At 45.4% G+C, this 21,481-nt stretch overlaps 1 protein-coding gene across 1 annotated transcript in view; it reads left to right on the forward strand.

The window, feature by feature from the left end:
• Window positions 1-9,314: 9,314 nt before the first annotated feature.
• The window catches only part of CPLX1 (complexin 1), a 124,241-nt gene continuing 112,074 nt past the window's right edge, over window positions 9,315-21,481 (forward strand). The window contains exons 1-2 of the mRNA XM_068667331.1: window positions 9,315-9,475; window positions 10,099-10,201. Coding sequence (XP_068523432.1) covers window positions 10,171-10,201 — 31 coding nt within the window. The 5' untranslated portion in view covers window positions 9,315-9,475; window positions 10,099-10,170. The remainder of the gene's footprint in view (window positions 9,476-10,098; window positions 10,202-21,481) is intronic.

Raw genomic sequence — 21,481 nt, forward strand, 5'->3', positions numbered from 1 at the left:
GAACTTGTCCAGAGGAGGGCCACAAAGATGATCAAGGGACTGGAGCACCACTCCTAAGAAGAAAGGCTGAGAAAGCTGGGGACGTTCAGCCTGAAGAAGAGAAGGCTCCAGGGTGACCTCATTGCAGCTTTTCATTTCTTAAGAGGGACTTATAAAAAAGATGGAGAGTGACTCTTTGGTCAATCAGATAATTACAGGACAAGGGAGAATGGTTTTAAACTAAAAGAGGGGAGATTTAGATTACAGGAAATTCTTCTCTTAGAAGGTAGTGAGGCACTGGAACAGGTTGCCCAGAGAACCCGTGGATGCCCCATCCCTGGAGGTGTTCAAGACTAGATGAAGCCCTGAGCAACCTGATCTAGTGGGTGGCATCCCTGCCTATGGCAGGTGGGTTGGAACTAGATGATCTTTAAGGTCCCTTCCAACCTGAGCCATTCTATGATTCATTCTATGATTCTATGAAAAGGTTTCAAGTTGTGCCAGGGGAGTTATAATTGGATATCAGGATGAATTTATTAGTAGAAAGGGTGGTTAGGCATTTGAACAGGCTGCCCAGGGAACTTGTGGAGTAACCATCCCTGGAGGTGTTCAAGACACATATGGTGTGACACTTGAGGACATGGTTTAGTGGTGAGTGGCTGGATTTGATGATCTTAAGGGTCTTTTCCAAGCTAAATGATTTTATGATTCTAATGTGGCATCAATATCAGTCTTGATCTTGTCTGTAGACCTCGTGATTCTCAATGTAACTCGTTTTGCCATCTGAGATACCTCCAGAGAGCCCTCATCTCCCTCCCTTTCAGCATCTAACAGAAACGAATGCTCAGATTTAGAGCACCTGAATTGCTTTGACAGTTATAGCTTAGATGAGTCAGCTGGTGAAGACCGCAATAATGACTCTTGCAATTTTCTTTGGTAGCTTCCTTTAGTAACTATAAGAGCACTCCTTACATTTGACTGCTGGTTAACTTTGTGTTTCCATATTTGTGATATGATGCAATTTTAATACTGGACTTGTTTCATAATACGGGTAAGATTTCATTCTACATTCAGTCCTGGAAACTTGTGTTTGAATCCCGATCCTACAGAAAGCTGATGCCTTTCTTGTTTAGCCTGCCTTTTATTTCTGTGTAGCTGGGATGGCTTCATGGGCTTTACTCTTTGTTCTGATCAACAGTAAACATACAAAAAATGAGTTGGGCAGCTTGAAATCCATCTAGATAACATTTAGCAGACTTCTAGAGCCCCTCAAACTGCAAATTCAAGTTTCTGAATGTCAGTCCAGTGTCATAGTCTAGGGCAGGAGGTGAATCTCAGACCACATTAATTTGTAGACATTCATTTAAAGTTAAGTTATAAAGTCATTTTGGAACAGAGGCAGGTCCCAGCAAAATGTGGAGTGAGGAAAAGATAGATTAATTTGGGTACCTCTCTACTTCAGTTTGAAGCAGGAACAAAACTATCCAACATACTAATGAGTTAATGAAATGTGATTTCCTTAAATACTCTACTAGTATCTTTATTTATTTGAATAGTATATTTATTGCCCATTAGGGATTCTTAATACTACTTCTATTATTTTTTTTTTCCCTTATGGAGAGTTGATAAATTTAACTCTCTTCTATCCATCCTCTATCCAGCCACTAATTTCAATAAAATTCATCAAAACTCACAATTTCTGAGACTTTCACTCCCATGTTACATGATGTTGAGATTTGCTGATGTATTCAAAGATTATGAACAGACAGATGAATGTAACTATAAGAATGCATAGTTGGATTTTGCGAGTCCTATTTCTGTCTTAAAAATCTTTGGTTCCTTCTTACTCCTGTGGGCTCTGAAACGAGTGTTTTTCAGGTAGGTTACTTAAGAGTATGCTTAGCCATTGAGTCCTAACACATTATTTGTATGATTATCACTATTTGACTGTAATACTGAAGCAGAAAACTCTCCAAAGAGAGTAAGTGGCTTAGTCCAAACTATAATTTTGATACAGAGTGGAAGTGAAAGAAGCAGCAGTTTGCAGAAGAAGCCGAGCAGGGAATTTGCCACCATTCCCAGGCAGCTTGAAAACCCGGACAAGAAATGAGTACAAATGCAACATGAAAACTAAATTTCCTGTGTGATTGCCGAAGCTTGTTTTGAACTAATTTCTCAGTTCTGCATGGGCCAAGCATGAGCGCAACGCCAACCAGACCTTTTCAACTCAGCTCCCCCAGCCCTGCCCTCGCGTGGCAGGTAGTTTCAGAAAGTGGGTAAGTGACCTCACTCTACTAATCTGTAACTGGCGCAGCAAGGGAGAGCTTTCAGAGAGGCGTTCATTTTCATCTGCAAGAATAATTATCTGCTTTGCTTGATGTGCATCAGCTAGCTTTGTGTATTTGATAAATGCTGTCATTTGATGATTAGATTTTACAAAAGGGGATTAAATGAAAAAAAGCACGTAACTAATTAGCGACAAGCAATGTGGAATTAAAAGGCAGACAAGTGTATGGAACAATGCTTTTATTTCACAGATTCAGGCGCATTAATGATTAAGCATTCAAGTCATTGAATCATGAAATGCTTTGACTCTCAACATAGGACATCTCCCTCTTTATATTTGCATCTCCTGAAGATTCACTAAACACAGTGAATCTTCTCATTTACTGTAACTAATTTTAGCAAGGGCTGATCATACAGGAAGGCACTGGCTAAGAGTTACATTGACAGATCATGTTTCTGTATCACATCATTTGTATTCAGGGAAACTCATTGGTTGAGATGTTCAAGCCTAGAGGAGCTAATTTGGATTCAGTAAAGCACCTACACATGTGCACTAATGAAAATATCTGCTTAAGTCCAGTTATTTCAGTGTGGCTTGAGGAGATGCTTTAAGTCAAAAACCTTCTCTAGTGTCTTTGCTGAAAATGGAATCTGGGTTTTGGGTGTTTTTTTTTTTTTTTTTTTTTTTTTTAATCTTTATCTTATTTCGATTTAAGGGCTTTTTAAATGGCTACTGAAGTCTCATTTCTACTACCAGTCAGTCATCAGTTAATAGGGTCATAGCTGATGCATGCCACAGATATGAAAACTGTATAACATAGCTAACCTTTTTCCCTTTTTGCTAAGGCATTCATATATATTATACTGTGTATAGGAAGGATGTGGAAATGGAAAGAATCCAAAACTCAGCTCCTTTTGGATCTATTTTAACCATACAAATTATTACAAGGTCAGGATAAATCCCGGGGGTCTAATTTGCTATTTGCTATACTACAAGAAAACAAAGACTTAGCAGATGTGGTAAAAACAAAACAAAACAAAACAAAAAAACACTGGTGAAGAAGGAATTTCAGCACCATGTGGTGCCCTACCACATTGGTTTGCATGCGTGTGGAAACCTTCAGAGAAAGAGCGGTGAAATGCAAACTTACAGTATCATTGGGAGGGTGTTTCACTTAGTGAAGAGATGAAGTCACATAAAATATCACAAGAAAACATTTATGGGGCCCAAGACATATATAACCAAATGACAAGATAAAGGTAACCCAGGGATAAAGGAAAAAGGATGTTCATGGATGTTGTTGGAGCCTCTTAGAGAGAATGTGATCACAGAACAGGCAATTGTACAAGGCTGTGGTTGCCCTTGGATATGGGTTTCCTCACTGCATGGTAGACCTTGTGTTTGGTTGTACATCCTAAAGGAATAGGTTCCAATACTGCTACATGCAAGTAACCCTGTTCCCACAACAGCAGTGGAGCTGTAGTTGACTAACACTAAATTTGACTAACACTGTACTTGACTAACACCAACACTACCAGTGGAAGAAAAAACAGGCCAGTAAAAGTATGGGAGTGAGTCAGTTGCCTATTTCCTATAAACAGTTTACCTGTTTATAGGAAATTAAAAGTCACTTTTTATAGTTTTATTGAAGAAAAAAATATTCTATGGTGAAACGTATATCAATATTTTGTGGATTGCAAAGACGTGTTATTTCCAGGTGTTGCTATTTCCCTCATCCTGACTCAGCAGACCTCTACCTGGCAAATTTCTTCATCACATGCCTAGGTTCCTTATTGAAGTGAGACTGTGGAAAGCAAGTTCAAGACTGAAATAAGAAGGTGTGAGGATTCCTGAGTTCTGTATGTTGGATAGTATCTTGCTATTACGGTCCCTTTGGACACATATGCATCTAAGCAGCATAATGTTGTAACAGCTTAATTTGCCAGCATTGCACATTACACCTAAGAGTAATTGCACTCCAAGTGACTGAAGTATCTAAAGAGGTATGTACACATTCAATTCTTGCCTAAGGAAAAGTTAAAGATAATAAACTGTTAAGATGGCTGTTACAGTTTGGGAAATTATGCCTACTGAAGTGAATAGCTCCCTTCAAAGCCAAGTTCAGAACTTGTGACTATGCTTTCTACACAGGTGAAGAACTACAGGTCACAGCATCTGATACCAAGCTAAAGCCTCAGCTGAACATACTGTTTCGCTGTGTTCTTTTTCTTTGCCAAGAGGGAGAGTAATGACAGAAGGCCAGGCATAGAGCTATCTGGGAAAATAGAAATTCTGTTCTAAAGTAAATTTGACATTTTGAATCTTGCTTCCACTTTAAATTGTAACAGAAAGGGAAAATATGACCTTTCCCCCCACTGTGAAATGGCAAATCTGAAAAGAAGAAGTACTCTGATATGGTTAAGTGTTTACTTTTAATACAGATCTGTTTTGCTTTAAGAGAAAAATCCAGGCAAATTATGTAGTTGTTGTCAAAGTGCATCTTTTTCTTTGCCATATCAAAGCCATGTTTCTCAACAGTATCAGATACAATAAAATAATATATATATATACTATAAACTGCTTGCCTTTGAACTCCTGTATAAACTGACACATTTTGATAAAATACATTGATATGGATGACTCTTATTTGCTGACAGAAAAATTCCTGTCAAAAATACCCCAAATAGTAATCTTGTAACAAAAGCTTCATATGCTTAGGGTAGAGATGTCATGATCTGATCAGCAGAGTCATACAGATGCGTTCTCAGCTTTGTGGCCTGCCAAAGAAGCCTTATAACAAAGAGCAGTAAATCCTGGAGATAAGAGCTGCAGGATCCTTACAGCACTATGCGTATCTGCAAGAATCACAGCCTCATTAAGATGGGACCCTTAATCTGTCTGGTAAGACAAGGGCTTGCCCAGAGAACAGGTAGAAAACAGAACAAGGGATAGATAGGGCTAGAGGACCAAGGAGATTAGAGAAGAAAGAGGATGATCAAGAAACTGCCAGCGTAGGAGACAGAAGCTGTCACTGGTGGCCTACCAAGGAGTTTGTTCATAATTCAATCTCAAATTTATGAGGCTCAGGAAAAAGAAAATCTGATATGCAGACCTGTTTCTATATGTCAGAGAGGCAGAACAATACATGCTTATTTCAGGTTTTATAAGCACAGTCAAATGAAAACTGGCTTTTTGTGGTCTACAGCAAATGCTTACCTGGAAATCTGAAGTGGGTTTTTCTTCAGAGCTGACAGAAATGGCTGAAAAGTCCTTCCACAATTTTTACATACAGGGAAACAGCACTTCTTAAAAAAAGAATATATATGTATTTCTATTTGGTTGGAAAATAAAGAACTTAATATTTCCTATAAATTGAGTGGAACAACAATAAACAAAGCAACAAAGCAATACTTTTGAAGAGAAAAACTGTTTGAATTTTGAAATGTTTTGACAACAAGCCAGAACTGACAGCTGAAGAGCAAGCAGGAACATGCAGCAGGTTTCTGTTTAGTGAGCTAAACAGCTGGAAGTAGCAGAACTGCAATACATGAAACTACCCCTAGCAATTGTCCGAATCCTCTGCCTCAGTAGCTGTATTGATCATCTTGCCACTAGCTAATCATCTTGCCACTGTCTGGTTCCTGCCTGCAGTGCTCTGAACAGTGCTGCAGTTACACTACTGTGAGCTGATAATAAGGTGAGGGAAAAAAAAAATAAAAAAAAAAAAAAGGAAAAGAAAGAAATATGGGTGTGTTTCCACCTAAATGTTTTCTGTAACCTTTATGCTTTCATACATACTAACCATGCATACTAACCATACAGAGCTTTCTGATTAGTATTGCTTTTATTGATTTCACTTTAGCAGTCAAACACCATATGGAATTGAATAATCAAACATTTCATTTAAAAGATGTTGAAATGAAACATCTTGACACTTTTTTTTTCCTCCACAGACTTTTTCTTCTTTTTGGAGATCTGCATGTTATTATTATTATTGCTACAAGAAATGTGACCAAGACTAATTATTAACTTGCTCCACCTTCTTACATTGATATCCACAAATGGACAGATTCTCATCTGGTGGGTGTCCAAGGAATCTGAGTTCTATGGACAAAGCTCCATGGGGATCTTTGCTCTTAATTTTTTGTGCCCTTCATCTGCACCAAGCAAGATGATGGAGTGGATGCCTATTGTTCTAGTTCTGTAAAGGAAGAATCAGCCTGAGCCCACAGTCAGGAGCAGGTATGTGTCAGTAGCACAGTGCAAAACAAAGTTTTGGTCAGGCTTCAATGCTTTGGGACATTTCAGTCACACAAGGGGTATTCATCACGTGTGTGGTAGTTCTCCTCTGTCCATGGTGCTGAGATGGACTCCACGTGGGTACCAGACTCCTTCCCTTCCCCTTGTCAGAAAATACTGTTATTACTGTGGTTTGTCCTTGTCCACTGAATGTTTCATTAAATTGCATGACTGTCAGCTTCACGTTCATAAAGCATTCTGGTGATAATCTATGCCATCAGAAAGAAGACGTATGGGGCATTGCTCAAACCATTGTTATATCTGAGCAAGCTGGTATTTCTCCTGTATCAGAAGTCACGTATCTCTGGTAAATCATGTATCAGATCCCCCCATGAGCCCACCCATTGAGCCAGGTTTCTCAGCAAATTTTTCTCACAAAAGTTGTGTCAGACCACTTCTGTGCCATTTCAGATGCAAAAGCGTTCTCCAGACGTCTTTCTGAGACCACTTTTAGACAAGGATCTGTAGCCTACATCACCTCTTTCTGACCATGTCCTTCCTTGTCTCTGTGTTTAAAACCTGTGTGGTGGTGGGGGTGCTGGGGGTACATTTCCTGACTGATAGGCCAGAGTACCTCCTGGACAGGAGGCACTGAAATCAGGCTTACACCTTTTTTTCTTTTTTTTTTTTTTTAATCATTTTTTCTTTGAATATACAGCCTCGGGGAGTTGCTTGGAAGCTGACACTTTGGGGTCATGGGGAGATCCTGAAGCTGGGACAAGGTGTGTCTCAGTGGGGTTTGTAGTTTGGCGATCCTGTGCCTTATTCTTATGAAGCAAAGGGAGCTGTGAAGTGGTGGGTGTTGTGAGTCATGTGTCTTGGCTTTTCCTGGCAGCTGTATAGCCTGGAAAATGTGGGAGTAGTCTGAGGACCCTGCCACGGATAAAGCACCTTTGGAGGGTGAGCTGGATGGAGTTCTAGGGACAGATTAGCAGCTCTAAACAGATCAATGAGAGGCTCAAGGATCTCTCAGGGTCTTCTTGATGTGCCTCTTGCTTTTCCTGACTTGTGAAAGTCCCTGTGAATGACAGCACTTTTTCCCTTGCACACAGGGGAGAATATCTGCAGTTGCTAAGCCTGATGTATAAATAAGCAAAAGCTAAAGATCCTGTGAACAGGAAGGATGACATTTCTCAGCTATGGTGACCCTTGCCTGATACAGGAACTCCTTGATGTAGCACATTTCAGGCCACCTCAAAGCAGGGAAAAGTTTTTAGGCAATTAGGTGTTTAAAATATTAGCCCACGCATCTCTGATCCTTGTTTTTGATGGCATTTGAATTTCTCCTTCCCAGACTCCGGGATATAGGAGCAAGGCGAGCACCTTAAGGTTTAGGATGGTGGGGAAGACACACTGTTATTTTCTTCTCTTCAAGGGTAACCACATGCTGAATGAAGAATGCGAGCTGTTGTATGGTGGGCACATTTGAAACCCTGTTCAAAACAATGTAGGGCGTGGAAGAGAGGATGGTGGTGGTGGTGGGGAGAGACATGTCCTGGAAATGCCATGTTAATTGCACAGGAAACGTGGGTACACACCTTCAGTAGGCTTCCAGATTCATTTCTCTGGTCTAGCTATCTGGTGTAGCTCTGCTGAGCCACTGGTAGAGTGAGTAAGGAGAGCAGAGCATCAGAAAGGTACCCACATACCCCTTGGACTGGGAACATGGGGGTTGAAAGGTAGGGGCTGAAACAAGAGGGCTCGTGTGTTTTCCCCACCCCCCTCTCGTTATCATTATTTTTGCTTTTCGGAAGGCTGTCAGCAGCAGTGCAGCACACCCAGTGGAGCTCCCTTATCGGGTTCTGCTGGAGGTGGCTTTCTGGGAGCTCTCCGGGTCAGACCCAGGCGGGCAGGCGCTGGCCTCAGCATCGCACCGCGCCCCCGCCTCCCTACAGCAGCCACCCAGGACCTCCCTGAGCCGAGGAGGCGTCGCAGCCCCTGGAGGGGACCGATGCCCTCCTGCCGTGCCCGCTGGACCCCCTCAGCCCCCAGGGAGCCCTCCCCGACCTTCAGCCGAGGTCCCCCCACGGGGCTCTGTGCCAGCGCTTCCCCCGGCCGCCGGCTCCGGGGCTGCCCCATCCCTTGGGTCCCTTGGGTGCCTCGGGGGTGTCGGTGCCACCTCCCCCGATGGTGACAGGGGGCGGCCAGGCGCAGCGCCCGTCGCCTCCGGGGATGCGAACGGCGCAGGATAAGTGGGAGAAGGGAGCCGAGCAGCCGGCCGTCCCTCTCAGTAAAACCCAAGGCAGAAGAGGAGGGGACGCCAAGGCGACATCCCTGCCTCTGCAACTCCTTCAGGACCCCGGGAGCGAGGAGGGGTCTCCGGGGAAGACCCGGCACGGAGGACGCGGGTTGCTCCGCCACCTTCCCCCTCTCGCAGGAGGGCGTTTTTTGCCGAGATCTCCCCCGGCACACCGCACACACGCGCGCTCACACCGGCTCCCGAGGCGATGCGAGGCAGCAGCGGCAAAAACCCACCAGCGGGCCGATCCCCACCCCCGCCGGGCGAAGCGGCGAGGATGCCCGGCTCCTGCGGGCGGCCGGGGACGGGGTGGGCGGCGTGCACGGCGGCACCCGCACCCCTCCGCGGCCGGGCAGGGACCCGCTCGGCGGCGGGCACCGAGGGGCGAGGGCGGCGCAGGGAAGGGGCGGGCGAGCCGGAGGCAGGGGGAGGGCGAGAGCCCGGCTCCGGCAGCGGGGGGAGGAGGAAGGAGGGACCGTGTCGGTGGGATGGTCCGGAAATCCCGTGATAAAAAGAGGAGCGCGGGGGAAAAGTAGGGAGAAGCTCCGCACTCGTCCTCTCTTTCCCCCTCCAACCCCGAGCCCGCAACTTCCCCGGCAGCCCGCGGGCACCTGCCGCCGGCACAGCACCGCACGGCACCGCACAGCACCGCACACCCGCCGCCGAGCGAGGTACCGTGCCGTGCCGGGCCGTGCCGGGCCGGGAGGGCAGCGCGGGGTGCGGGCAGGGCGACCCCCGATCCCCGCCGAGCAGCCGCGGGGCTCGCCCGGTGCGCGGTGCCCGGTGCCCGGTGCGGGTCTGGGAGCGGCTGCCGAGCTCCCCGCGGCCGGTGCCAGCAGAGGGAGGCAGCAGGCTGCGCGGAGGGGATGCTCTCCCCGGGAGGGATGCAGCCCGCTCGCTGGCACGGCGCCGGCACGGAGGGGATGGAGGTGGCGGTGTCCCCCGGGGGCGCACGGGCAGCTCGCCCCGAGCCCCAGCTCGCCCCGCCGGGCACTTGCGGAGCGCTTCACCTTCAAACGCCCCCTCCGGCACCGAGGCGGCGAGGGAGAAAGTTCAGGGCTGCTTTAACGCCTTGCTGCCCGGCTGCGGGGGGCGACACCGGCTCTGCGCCCACGGGCTCGCCGCCACCCCTCCGGCTTTCCCCACCGGGCTCGGGGCTGCCTCGTCCCGCGGGGCCGGGGCTGGAAACTTGTGGAGGGGAGGAGAGCTGCGGGAGAGGGGCTGGGGAGCGCCGGGGGGCTGCCTGTCCTCCTCCCGGGGGCACCGAGCCTCTCGTGTCTCTGCCTCCTTGCAGGCTGCCCTCCGCGGAGTCCCGGCCTCTGTGCATGCGAGGTGTGAAGCTGGGCGGCACCCCCAAGCCATCGCCATGGATTTTGTCATGAAACAAGCCTTGGGAGGTAAGTGTGGTTGGCACGCGGGGGGTCCCGCGTCCCCTCTTTCCCCACTCACCAAGAGAGGGGACGGGCTGCTGAGAGCCCCTGGCAGGGCCCGCAGCTGGGAGAGGTGTTGGGGGACCGCAGAGGAGCATGCCAGCCACTGATTCATGATCCCAGAGCCAAGTGTGTGAAGAATCTGGGCAGGAGAGGGCAGCAGCAAGCAGAGACTAAAGCCCCGTGCCATGGGAGAGGCCTCCCGCACCAGATGTGCAGGTCCTGGGTCACGCCTGAGCTGGCCCCTACCAGCTGGCCACATGCACGGTGCACAGGTCCTGCTGTGCTTCTTCCTGCCCACCGAGGCAGCTATTACAAGGGCTGCAGACAGCCTTAGCCAGAGGAAACCCAAAGGAAGAGTAGCAAGTTGTGTGTGGGGGAGCCCCCTTCCCAAACTCCCTCCAGACCTTGGCCAGACCTTGACCAAAGAATGGCCAGTGCAGGGAATTTTTGTACCTGGTATTTGGAGAGTTTTTTTTTTTTTTTTTTTTTCTTGATTAATATTACTGCTGCAATAAGCAGGGAAACAATAATAAAGTATTCCCTCACAACCTATGTAGATCTGCAGCAGACCTCTATGACGTTTTCGATGTGTTTCCTCCCATGTGCGATGAATCGTTTTCACCTGGTGGTGGGAAGTCAGCAAGGCAGCCGCGTGGGAGAGAATTGTGCCGCAGTTGTGCTGCCTTCCCGGGCTGCTCAGCCTGACTGCTCAGCCAGAGCAAGACTGTCACTGGGACAATGCCAAACACAGGCTGCCCTTGGGAGCTGGTTGGCCTCCGAGGAGATCCACGATGTGGTTCTGATCAGACTCTGTGCTGTGATGTGTGCACCTTCCATTAATTTTCCTCCGTAGGAGAAACTGTAGTCATGAGACTGGGGATATTTCATGCGTGGTGTTATTGATATCACATGCGTTTTCAACACATGGTAGGGACATTTGCTGCAGGACTGTTTTCTGTGGTGTGGAAACACATTTTTAATCTTTGAAAGGAAAGAACTGTGTTTTTTTTTTTTTTTTTTTTTTTCATGAAGGGAGTAGTTAAGAACAGAGCAAGCAGCCCTGGTTTTCATTGGGGTGTTTTGAATGGGGAGAGCAAACTGGAGAAGAAAGGTATCTTGGTATCCTTGGTATTTTATGCCAGCAAGTAAGACCCTATTTGAGAAGATAACTGTTCTTGTGGTAGCAGTGTTACACCTCATTACTCTTTGGTCCCTGTTTTGAGGGAGAAATAGTTTTGAGGACAGCAGGTTTTGCACTGTTCTCTACAGTGTGAATGAGGTTGCTTACACAGGAGCGAGCAAGTGTACCTGAAAACTGGAGATTTAGCCAGTGCAGCTGGAGGTCGAGCAATCCACTAAGGGGAAATAACTGCTTATAGACTGCAGTTAAAGGCAGGGGGAGGAGGGTTGCAGCAAAGGAGTAACAGCTGAGATGCATGCCTTTTCTTGCGGTGTAGTGACTAGCCAGGCTTGGAAGCAGTGCGTGCTTGTGCTGAACAGCATTTACTCTGGGCAGACATTCATTCGAGCATGATATTTCACGCCAGGGTCAGGATTTGCATTATAAGAGGAGATGCTGAGAAGGCAAATCCAAAAAGCATCTGTTGGTGAAGTCTGAGTTTCTAATGTCTCAAGCAAGATGCTGCCCAGGGCACTAGATCTTCTGCCAGATGATTTACTGGATTAGCAAAATGTGGCTGGTGTTTGCCCCTTGCTTGATAAAGGAGAAGACTGCAGAGTGGTAAAAGCCAGGAAGTGGTAATTCATTAAGCAGAGACCTATTTTTAAATCAGAAATAGTTTTGAAGAGGAAAAACAGTATCTCCCAAGGCAAAGATATTGTAGAAAGTAAAAGTGCTTTTGGACACTGGTTTCCCAGCCGGTGTTAAAGCTCCAGCTGATGCAAGCACTGTAACCTGGCTGCATTGGTACAGCAAACCGAGGACCAGCAGTTACAGTTTATTTCCTTAATTATGGGGCCAGATCCCTTTTTGTCTGCCAGTTCAGAGAGCCAGAAAGAGATGCCCAAAGTGAGCAAAGCACCCAGCCTCTGGTGGGTAGTAGGATGCGTTGTGTGATCTGCTAGCAAGCTTTCTCATTAGACCATGACCGTGCGATTTCAATTTAACGTGTCTTTTCCCAGAACACCTCTGAACTTTTTTTTGCTGCTTGCTTGCTTGTTTTATTAATATTATTATTAGTGTTTTTTTGTTGTTTGCTTTGCTCTTCAATAATTCTTATCCTGTCTTCAAAGCCCCTTCTTGCATTCCTGGAAGAAAGAAAAAAAAATTCCATTTTGGCAGTAAGGGCCGCTGTAATTTGCAGAGGGTCAGGCCTGCTACAGATATTGCTTGTAGGCCACCTGCAGCCATGACTGCTGAACTCTTCCACTGTCTCACCTGGGGACACCTTGCAAAGACTAGGGACCAGCTGGGTTTCCTTGTGTGAGCACACGTGCATGGCATTTCCTCTCCCCAGCATCCAGCACCAAAATGGGTCTCAGGCCAGAGCTAAGAGCCTGGATCTGTCACCTGCTTGCAGGTGGGGTGCTTTTGCAGGGAGAGCATTTTGCTGCTGTTCAGTTCTTTGCAGAGCTCTGAAACGTGTGAGGACTTTGGGATGAGGTTACATGCTGCTGGAGCGAGCAGAGAAGGTACTGGAAGGACAGCGTCAGGGCTTTCCCCCCTCCTCACTCCCCTTCTTGAGGAAGAGAAGGTCTCACACTTTGCTTCATTAGTAAGCAGTGGCCTTGGGAGGAAACTCCTTGTGGGAGTTTTCCCACTGCCTTTGAAGCAATCTCTGAGGGTGTTTGCTCAGTCTCTAATGGCATCTGATGATCAGATTTGTTTTTCCTTGGAGTTTTGACAGTCAGAGGGGTAGTAGTAATCAGGAAGCTGTCTTGAAAGGTGGGTGAGATGAGTTAGCAGGCAAGGAAAGGCAGTTATCCTGCGAAGTGTAGGACTGCTTTGTTTAGGAGCCTGTGTGACTCTAGAGAGTCGGGGTTTTGTGAAATTAGTTTGGCGGGTTATTGTATTGCTGAACCAGAATGTGTTATTTCCCTGACTTGTGGTTAGAGGGGGTCTGCAGAAGCCTGCTGTTTCTGTGCAGTGGAGAGCTCACTTCTGCCGTGCTGCCAGCACTGGGATTTTGCTGCTAGTCTTGGCAGCAGAGACTTTGCCTGGATGTTGGCAGGCTTGAGATGTGTCTTTGCAAATTCTTGGCCTCTTCGAGGTAAAACCTCTGACCCTTTCATCAGTAGTGGGGGCTGTGGTCTAGGAAACGCACTACAAATTATTAGCTTATTTGGCCAGTAGGTTTCTATGGCTTTTTTTTTTTTTTTTTTTTTTTTTTTTTTTCCCCTACCCAGCACATTTCAGCACTCTGTGTCAAAAGTCCTCCCGTTTACTGTTTGTATGACAGTGCAGGCACCATGGATTTGAAATGCAGTCATGATTCTGATTTTCTGTGTGGGATGACAAGAGGAAAACAGCAAGAGGAAACCTGGGGGCTTAAAATCACTGCTGCTTCTTCCAGAGAAGCGACAGAGACAGCAAAAGGGTGTTTTATACCCCCCACCCCTGATCAGAGTCCTGCCACACCAGCAGGCATTGACTTAAGTGTGTACTGGTAATTTTCCTGTTCCTGTGACAGACCACTAAGTGAACACAACCAGGATGACTGCATGATTGCATTTTATACTAGGATCGCTCTTTTGCAAGCCAGGTCAGAGCTCTAGAGGATTGTCGTCATGATTAGTAGAGCAAGGTGTATGACTTCCAGCAAAAAGATGGCAGCAGACGCCCTGAAATGGTCCCTGGAAGAGTTTAGCCATGGTGTTTTTCACTGGACATCATTTACCTCTGCATTGCTTGTGTGAAGGCAAGAGGTACACTAATATCTGACTCCCAAGCCATACTGCACTGGCTCATTTCCTATGCCACTGTGGCATGGACAAACAGAAACTGGGCTGAAGCAGAAGAGACACTAACTAACCTCCATGAAGCTCTGCTAGCTAGCTTCCTTTTGCTGGGAGACTTGAGGGCCAAGGAACTTAGGCATTTTCATATGGAAAAAGAGAAAGGTAAAGCTCATGGGGAGGTGAAGCAGATTTGTCTGAGATGTTTCAGATCACGATGCGATTGAAGAGAAAGAGAGAATTTCTTACAGCAGGAACTGGCATTGTGCGGGCCAGAAGGCTGTGAAGATGTGGATGTTACAGAACAGCCACAATAGCTCCTGTGCTGCTTTACAATGGTGTACTGCAGGGCCCTTTCAATGTGCTGCTTTTATCACCAGACAGGAGAAATGTGTAGCTGGGATGCCTGTCTTAAATAATGACTTTTCCTAATGTCAGCCCGTGTATTATTCATGTAACTTATTTCATGTAATGATTCACGTAGAGGCTACTGTCTAAATTCTTTCTTCAGGCTGCCCTAATGCCATGAATTCATTGTGCAGTGCAAGCCCCATGCAGGAGGAAGAACAGACTTGTGTTTCTGCTTAGATATTCACTGGGCTGTACTACGGGTATGATTTTCTGTTTTATTGGCAGCAGCTTAGAGTGAGGACTGCTGCTTGGCATTCACTTCTTTATCCATCAAGATGAAATGGAGAATTGTTCACAAGGATTCTTAAAATACTGTAGGCAGAAGACGAATGCAACCAGATTGCCATCTGGAATGTGTCAGCAGAGGGGACTTACTCCTTTCTGTCCCCCAGCTGCCGCTTTGGTTCAGCTAGGTATAACACAAAACTCAATTCAGAGGGAATCCCCTTGTTCTTGAAGGTAGGCAGGGATTTAAACCCTCCCGAAGATAATAGGATTTAAGTCAACGTCCATAAGCTCTGCAAGAGGAGACCCTGCGCTAAGCTTATGTTAGTGAAGATGTGAGTGTGTGTGAAGGGCAGATAAGCCTGGATGGAAACTGTGCTAGTGTTTAACAACATCTTAGCAGCTGCCTTCTGTGTGGCTTATGAAGTGCATGTTTTGCTGCAGCATTTATCTCACTTTGCTTGTTTGTGATGTGCGGATTAAGTCCTTGATTTGTCCTGGAGACGTCAGAAAGATAGTAAAGGCAACACAGACCTGTCCGCGGTGGCACAGAGTGTGGAACAGGCACAGTGGCTTCTGCCTTCTCCTCCTCAGCTCAGCCTCTCACATTTGCAGTTCCCTGCAGAGCCTTTCCTTCTCTGAGACCTCATCCGTCAGGTTAGCTGTGCTCCACTGCTTGTGAGGTCCTGGAGCAGGGCTGAAACCATAGTGCAGAACTGCATGCTGTAGTGCCCAGAAGTGCAGGTAATTGCTGCAGGGGTCTTCATTGCCTGCAATCCTGGAAATTTGTGACACGAGGTATTTCATTTTGCAGTCAAATGCTTCCAAATCAGAGATTGGAGAATCTCAGAGGTGAAGCAGGAGGCCTCCATCCCATTGCAGCCTTTGGTGAATGTTGGGGGCCCATCTGCCTCTGTTTTCAGTTAACTTCTTCCTAAACTCTTAAGTGAGTAAGAGCATAAGGTGAAGGCTTCAACCTCAGACTGCAGTGTGTTTATGCTGATGATCCGCTATCTTCTAGGTCCTTTCTTCTATGTCTGATGTTTTGAGTATGTGCATTTTAATGACATTTTGAAGATGAAGAGGTAGCATTGATATCTGATGGATACATTTTTCAGAAAGGATAGTTTTATTGGCTTTTTTTTTTTTTTAATGCATACTGCTGGCAAAGAGATTTTCTTGAAGGAATTGGATTATGCTGAGTGCAATCATGATGTCTGTTGCCAAGATGAGGGTAGAAAGGAGAATCCTATGTAGGTGTCACTGCTTCAGAAAAACAAAGTGAACGTAAGTTCTGCACCCGTTCAAGGCCTTTTAATCTACAGCAGCTCTGAATATTCCTTGTTCATTTATGTGATGCCGAATTCTCCCATGGCAACCTGTAGATGTTGGTTTGTTCTTCACGAATTCCCATTAAAGCCAAGGAGAAGGACATTTTCCAAGGAAGCAGATCATTGACTGTAGAGGTGATACCAGTGAAACAACTAGTAAAGTAAGAGCCAGCTGACTTATTCCACCCATGACCCAAACCAGGAGGAGAAACACTGGCAAAGTCCTTTCTTCTTACATCTTTCTTCAGGCAGCTTTGTTTTGTTCTCTTGCCTCTGTTGGGTTTGATGGTTTTATAATCATGCTCTCACCTGCATTGTCTGCTCTGATCTTACGTCTGTTTGCCATATTTGTAAGCTGGTACTGAGAACAGAACAGGCTTGTTAAGTACCCTTACATGAAATTAGCAACCTTCAGCCTGATGCTTGTACAGGTATGCCACAAAGAGCTTAACTAAGACTTGTCCTGCTGAGCATTTGCATGCCAAGAGCCTGCTTGGAGTAGGGTGACATGAACAAGCAAGAATCTGTCTCTCACAAAGAGGGAAGAAAGGGAGAAATGAGGAAACTTCGCATGCATTAAAGAGTTCATCCAGGATTTGGTTATGGCAGAACAGAACACTCTTCTTGACTCTTTGTCCCCTTTGAAGGAATTGCTGCATACTTTTCATGTAAACATCTATTGTCATATACCTTAATCTTTCTGGCTTTTCTTTTTTTATATATCTTCCATAATGAAAGTTGGTTATTCTGCAGGCCAGAGGAGCATGGGTCTTTCTTACCAACTGCATCCTTTTGGCACAAATTGAGTTTGTCAGTGCTGAATTTTTGGACTGTGCTGCATAGAAAACGATCTGAAGCAGCAGATGTGGAGCTGGGCAGGAGTCTAGTGCATGAAACATGATGCTTACTCAAACTGTCCTGGTAACAATGGGACTCTGAAAATGTAAGCCGTTGGTTTGCCTATGGTCCATGGGCAGTGACAGGTTCAGATACAGGTTCTAGCAGTCTCCAGGATGGTGGTCCAGCAGCTTTTCAGGCATTCAGGGAAGGGATATAGTTTTTAGAGTGGTGGCTATGGGATGTTAGTCCCTGTATCCTGAAATTTTTCCTGTTGCTTCCAATAGCTGCAGTTGAAGCATGCTGAGGCTCTTCTGAGCACTCTAACTCTTTTCCAGTGGTAAGGCAGAGAGCTCTCTGCCTCAAACACTTCTCACTGGGAGGCTGCAACTCTGCACTGCTCGTTACATGCGCTGGGATCAAGTGCTCGGTCAAGGCTACACAAAACCTTAAGCATTTGCTAAGTTGTGGCTTTGAGAACTGTGTTGGCTGCCGTCTTATTCTCTCTCTGCTACAGCTTGGTTGCTAAGTTGTGGCTTTAGTTAGTTCTGCTTCTTGCAGATTGGTATTAGTGGCGGGTGTGTGTGTCCCAAAGGACACAGGGCTTTGCTGAGAAGGCTGAGAATTTCCACAGGTTGCTGAGCGGACAATCATGCCCTTTGCTGAAGGGTAACAGCTGCAATTACTGGCATGGTGGAGGTTACTGGTAGCACTCCTGTCACTGGTATGAATCACCGTGCATATTAGAGACGAAACAGTTTAAGCAAATCGTGTGTCTCTCTACTAGGAGCAAATCAATGATCACACTGTGCAATTCAATAATTGATTTTTTTTTGTGCAGTTTTAAATGAGCTGATTCAAATTGGTTGGACAATGTCACTATAGAAATGCATTAATACATCAAGTAAGTTTAATCCGACTTCTGATGTGCATCTTACTGAAATTTGCATTTGTCATTACGTACACAAGTGAAGCTGCTAATCAGCTACTTATGATTTTGCAGCATGACTTGAATCTTGCAGCTTTTTTTGCAGTGATACTGACCTTGCAGGAATGTCAAACGTGCGACATCAACAGGAATCCAGGATTTAAAGGGCTGTGCAGTACCTTCCGTGGAAAATAAGGAAGGAAGTGAAGAAAACGATATGGTGATTTCACATCGAAGGCCAAATAAACTCTGCCACACCACTCTCTTAGTCCCCCTCCTCAAAGGAAGAAAAAAAAAAAGCTTATGGGTTGAGATAAGGATAATTTAATTAAAGGAAAAAAGAAAGAGAAAAAACTAGCAAGGGCCTTATAGACGCAAAGTGTGAGAAAACAATTATTCTCTACTCCCTGTCAGCAGGCAATGCTCAGCTACATCCCGGGAAGCAGGGCCTCAACACATGTAGTGGTTGTTTGGGGGGACAGACGTCTTCATAATGAGTCCCCCCCCCCCTTCCATTTCCCATTTTTTATTGCTTATTGTGACCTCATATTGCATGGAATATCCCTTTGGTCGGTTTATGTCAGCTGCCCTGGTGGTGTCCCCTCCCCACTGCTGGCTCTGGGGGTGCTGGGGTGAGTCCTGGTGCTGCACCAGCACTGCTCAGAGATAGACAGCACACTGGTGTGATACCACTGCTGTTCTAGCTACAGGTGCAGAGCACAGCTCTGTATGGGCTGCTGTGGGGAAAGCTAACTCCATCCCAGACAGACCCAGCACAGAGCCCAGTCTGTAATGTTGGAGCTGTTTTGGTGACTCTTTCCTCCTAGGAGAATGGGAGCAATGAAGGGGAAGGCAGACAACAATTAAACGGAAAGGTGTGCTAAAGAAATTTGTGCCAATGCTTAAGCTGGCAGATAGATGAACTGTCTGTGTCTCTGTGTCCCTGGATTCACCTCTTTTTTTTTTTTTTTCTGCTAGTGAACCCAGGCAAGACTGGCCAGTAGAAAAGAAGTTTGAACCTTGAACCTCATGTTTAAGATAACTGCGTGTGAGCTGGTTGTCTCAACTGCTGGCCTCATCTGTAGGAGAACCCGGTGTGTCCTTGGAAAGGTCACTTGCTCTCTGGTTTAGGTGGCAATTCTACCAGCTCCCCTTCATAGGAAGCAGTATGTGGCCCCATAATCCCTGGAGAAGGACAGGGACAAGTGTGACATAGGCACCTGAAGACTGTCCTTCTCTTCATGGGAGGGTGATAGCATCCTATGTTGTTCTGTCACTCCTTCCTCCATTTCCTGGTTCTTGGCAGAATGGAACTTGCAGACTCAGTGGACTTGACTTGATATTTGCAGTGAAACTTCCTTGTTCATCCTGACTTCTTTCCAGCATTTTATTGCACCTGCTGTGAGATCTTTTTCCCTGCTTCCTAAAGGTGTAGAACCTGTGGGACTCCTTGGTCTCTGTTCCAGTACCTGTCCCAAGTATATGTGTCTGCTAAATTCCTTAAAAATGCAGGTGTTAATTAGAATTTTAATTTGCAAGAGGACTTTGGAAGGGTTTTACTAAAACATTTTTTTGGTGAAAAGCTTTTAAGTACACAGTTTGTATTTTCTCAGCAATCAAGAAGAGAAACACTCAGCACAAACTTGAAAGACTGTGAGACTAAGACATCATATCCAACCAGCTGTGTTTTTAATCTGTGACAGCCCTTTATTTTATACTGGAGTTAAGTGTACATGTGCCACTCTTCCCTGACACAAGTACCAAGAAAAAAAAAACAGCCCATGGCATTTGATGGTGATAGCAGCATTAATTTTTAGGACCTAGGCATCCTATAAAAATTCATGGCAATTTTCTCTTTGCGTTTGGAAACAGCAGAGTTTCATCCAGTCTGTTTCATGCTCTTTTAAAACCAGCTTTCCCCGGTTAGCTACATCTCTATCAGCTTCTTTTCTTCCCCATCAGTTATACATCAGATTTAGCATTGCAAGAACTGTTGTCCAGTACTACTAATGCAGGTTGAGACTGCCCTGCTGTCTCTGGAGGGCTGAGAAGTTCCTAGTGATGCTCAGGTGTGGGGTGTCCAGTTGACTTGGAATTCAAGCATTTGGTCTGGGATTTTGGTTTAAGCCCCCAGATTATTGATGAAACAGGCAAATGAGGCAGCCCAAAGGAACAGCAGAAATTAGTGCTAGTTTTGAGTAATTGTTAGTTTCCTCAATAAAGAAAAGAAATCCACGTGTGACTTTCACTGAGCAAAATGTTTTGTGAATGAACCAATTTCTCTTTGTACTTTCATTCATATATGTTTTTTTTTTCATTAAATAAAATATTTTTTCTTAAAAAATGGTGATGAGAAGAAGAAGCTATTCACAGGTCTTGGTAACTGCCAGCACATCAACCTAGTTGCTTCTGTGCACAGTGCTAACTGGGTACAAAACTGCCTGTGAGAGTGTTTTGTCTGTCCTCCCTTATAGAGACAGACAAGTCTCTCTCTCTCTCTCTCTCTCTTTTTTTTTCCCCCCCCCTCTGTATTAATTTTATTTAAAGTTCTCTTCATGTGACAAATGCAACTTTCCCCTATGTATTTTTCTTACTGCACAGTTTAAACATCAGCTGTTCTTGTTCCATGTCAGCCAAGCTGCACGGTGACAGATTAAAAGGAACACGAAAGAGGAAATTTATAATTGCATGGAGATGCATTAAAATGCTGAAGAAAAAGGTTAAGAGGGGACACAACTGCTCTCTCTAAACACATGAGAGAGGTAAACATTGCACTGAAGGAAGAGCTACTTAAGGTGAAGGACAATATTGGTAAAAGAATAATGTGAATAAATTGGCTATGAACATACTTGAGTCAGGAACTAGGAGAGTGTTTCTGGCTAGCAGAAGAAGAGAGACATGGTGTGGGGAGCCTGCTGTTGGGGGAAATGGGGAGAAACAGAAGCTGGTTCTCAGGTGGGTTTCAAAAAATGTGTCAGTGTAACTGTGCATGCTATTGAGATAGGCCCAGAAAAGCAGGCAAATTATTTTATATCTTGAGTACCTCTACAGCAGAGGTGTAATATATATGTATATATAAATTTATTATAAGAATTATATATAATATGTAATATTTATGTTTTATATATATTATATATATATATATATAACAAAGAGCAGACAGTTTCTGACTGATCGTTTATAAGAAGCCCCATAATAACAAAATCCTCTTTAAAAGATGTTTATTTTTTATACTCAATTTTGATGTTGTTCTAATATGTGACAGTCTTTGATGTGGTCAATGGGTCTTGCCTAGCTCAGTGGGATCCACCCCTTTCGGTGAGGTTGTCATACAGCTGTGGTTAGATTTCCCTTTTCTGAAAACTTTTTATCCCTGTTGGGTCTGTATTGTGAGGAGAAAAGGTCTGCCAGCCGTATCATCCTACTGGCTGGCCCAAGGGTGATCTGAAATCAGCTGTCAAATTCAAATTGGAAGGGATGTTATTTCCAATAACTTAGTGTATTTGCAAAGTCATTTCTGGAATGGCCGAGTGGTTTGCTTCTGAGTAAAGCAAGCTCACAGTGCCAGCAGATATTTTTCTAGCTGTGATGTTTTGG

The sequence above is a fragment of the Anas acuta genome, chromosome Z (genome assembly GCF_963932015.1).
Source record: "Anas acuta chromosome Z, bAnaAcu1.1, whole genome shotgun sequence".
Classification (NCBI taxonomy): Eukaryota; Metazoa; Chordata; class Aves; order Anseriformes; family Anatidae; genus Anas; species Anas acuta.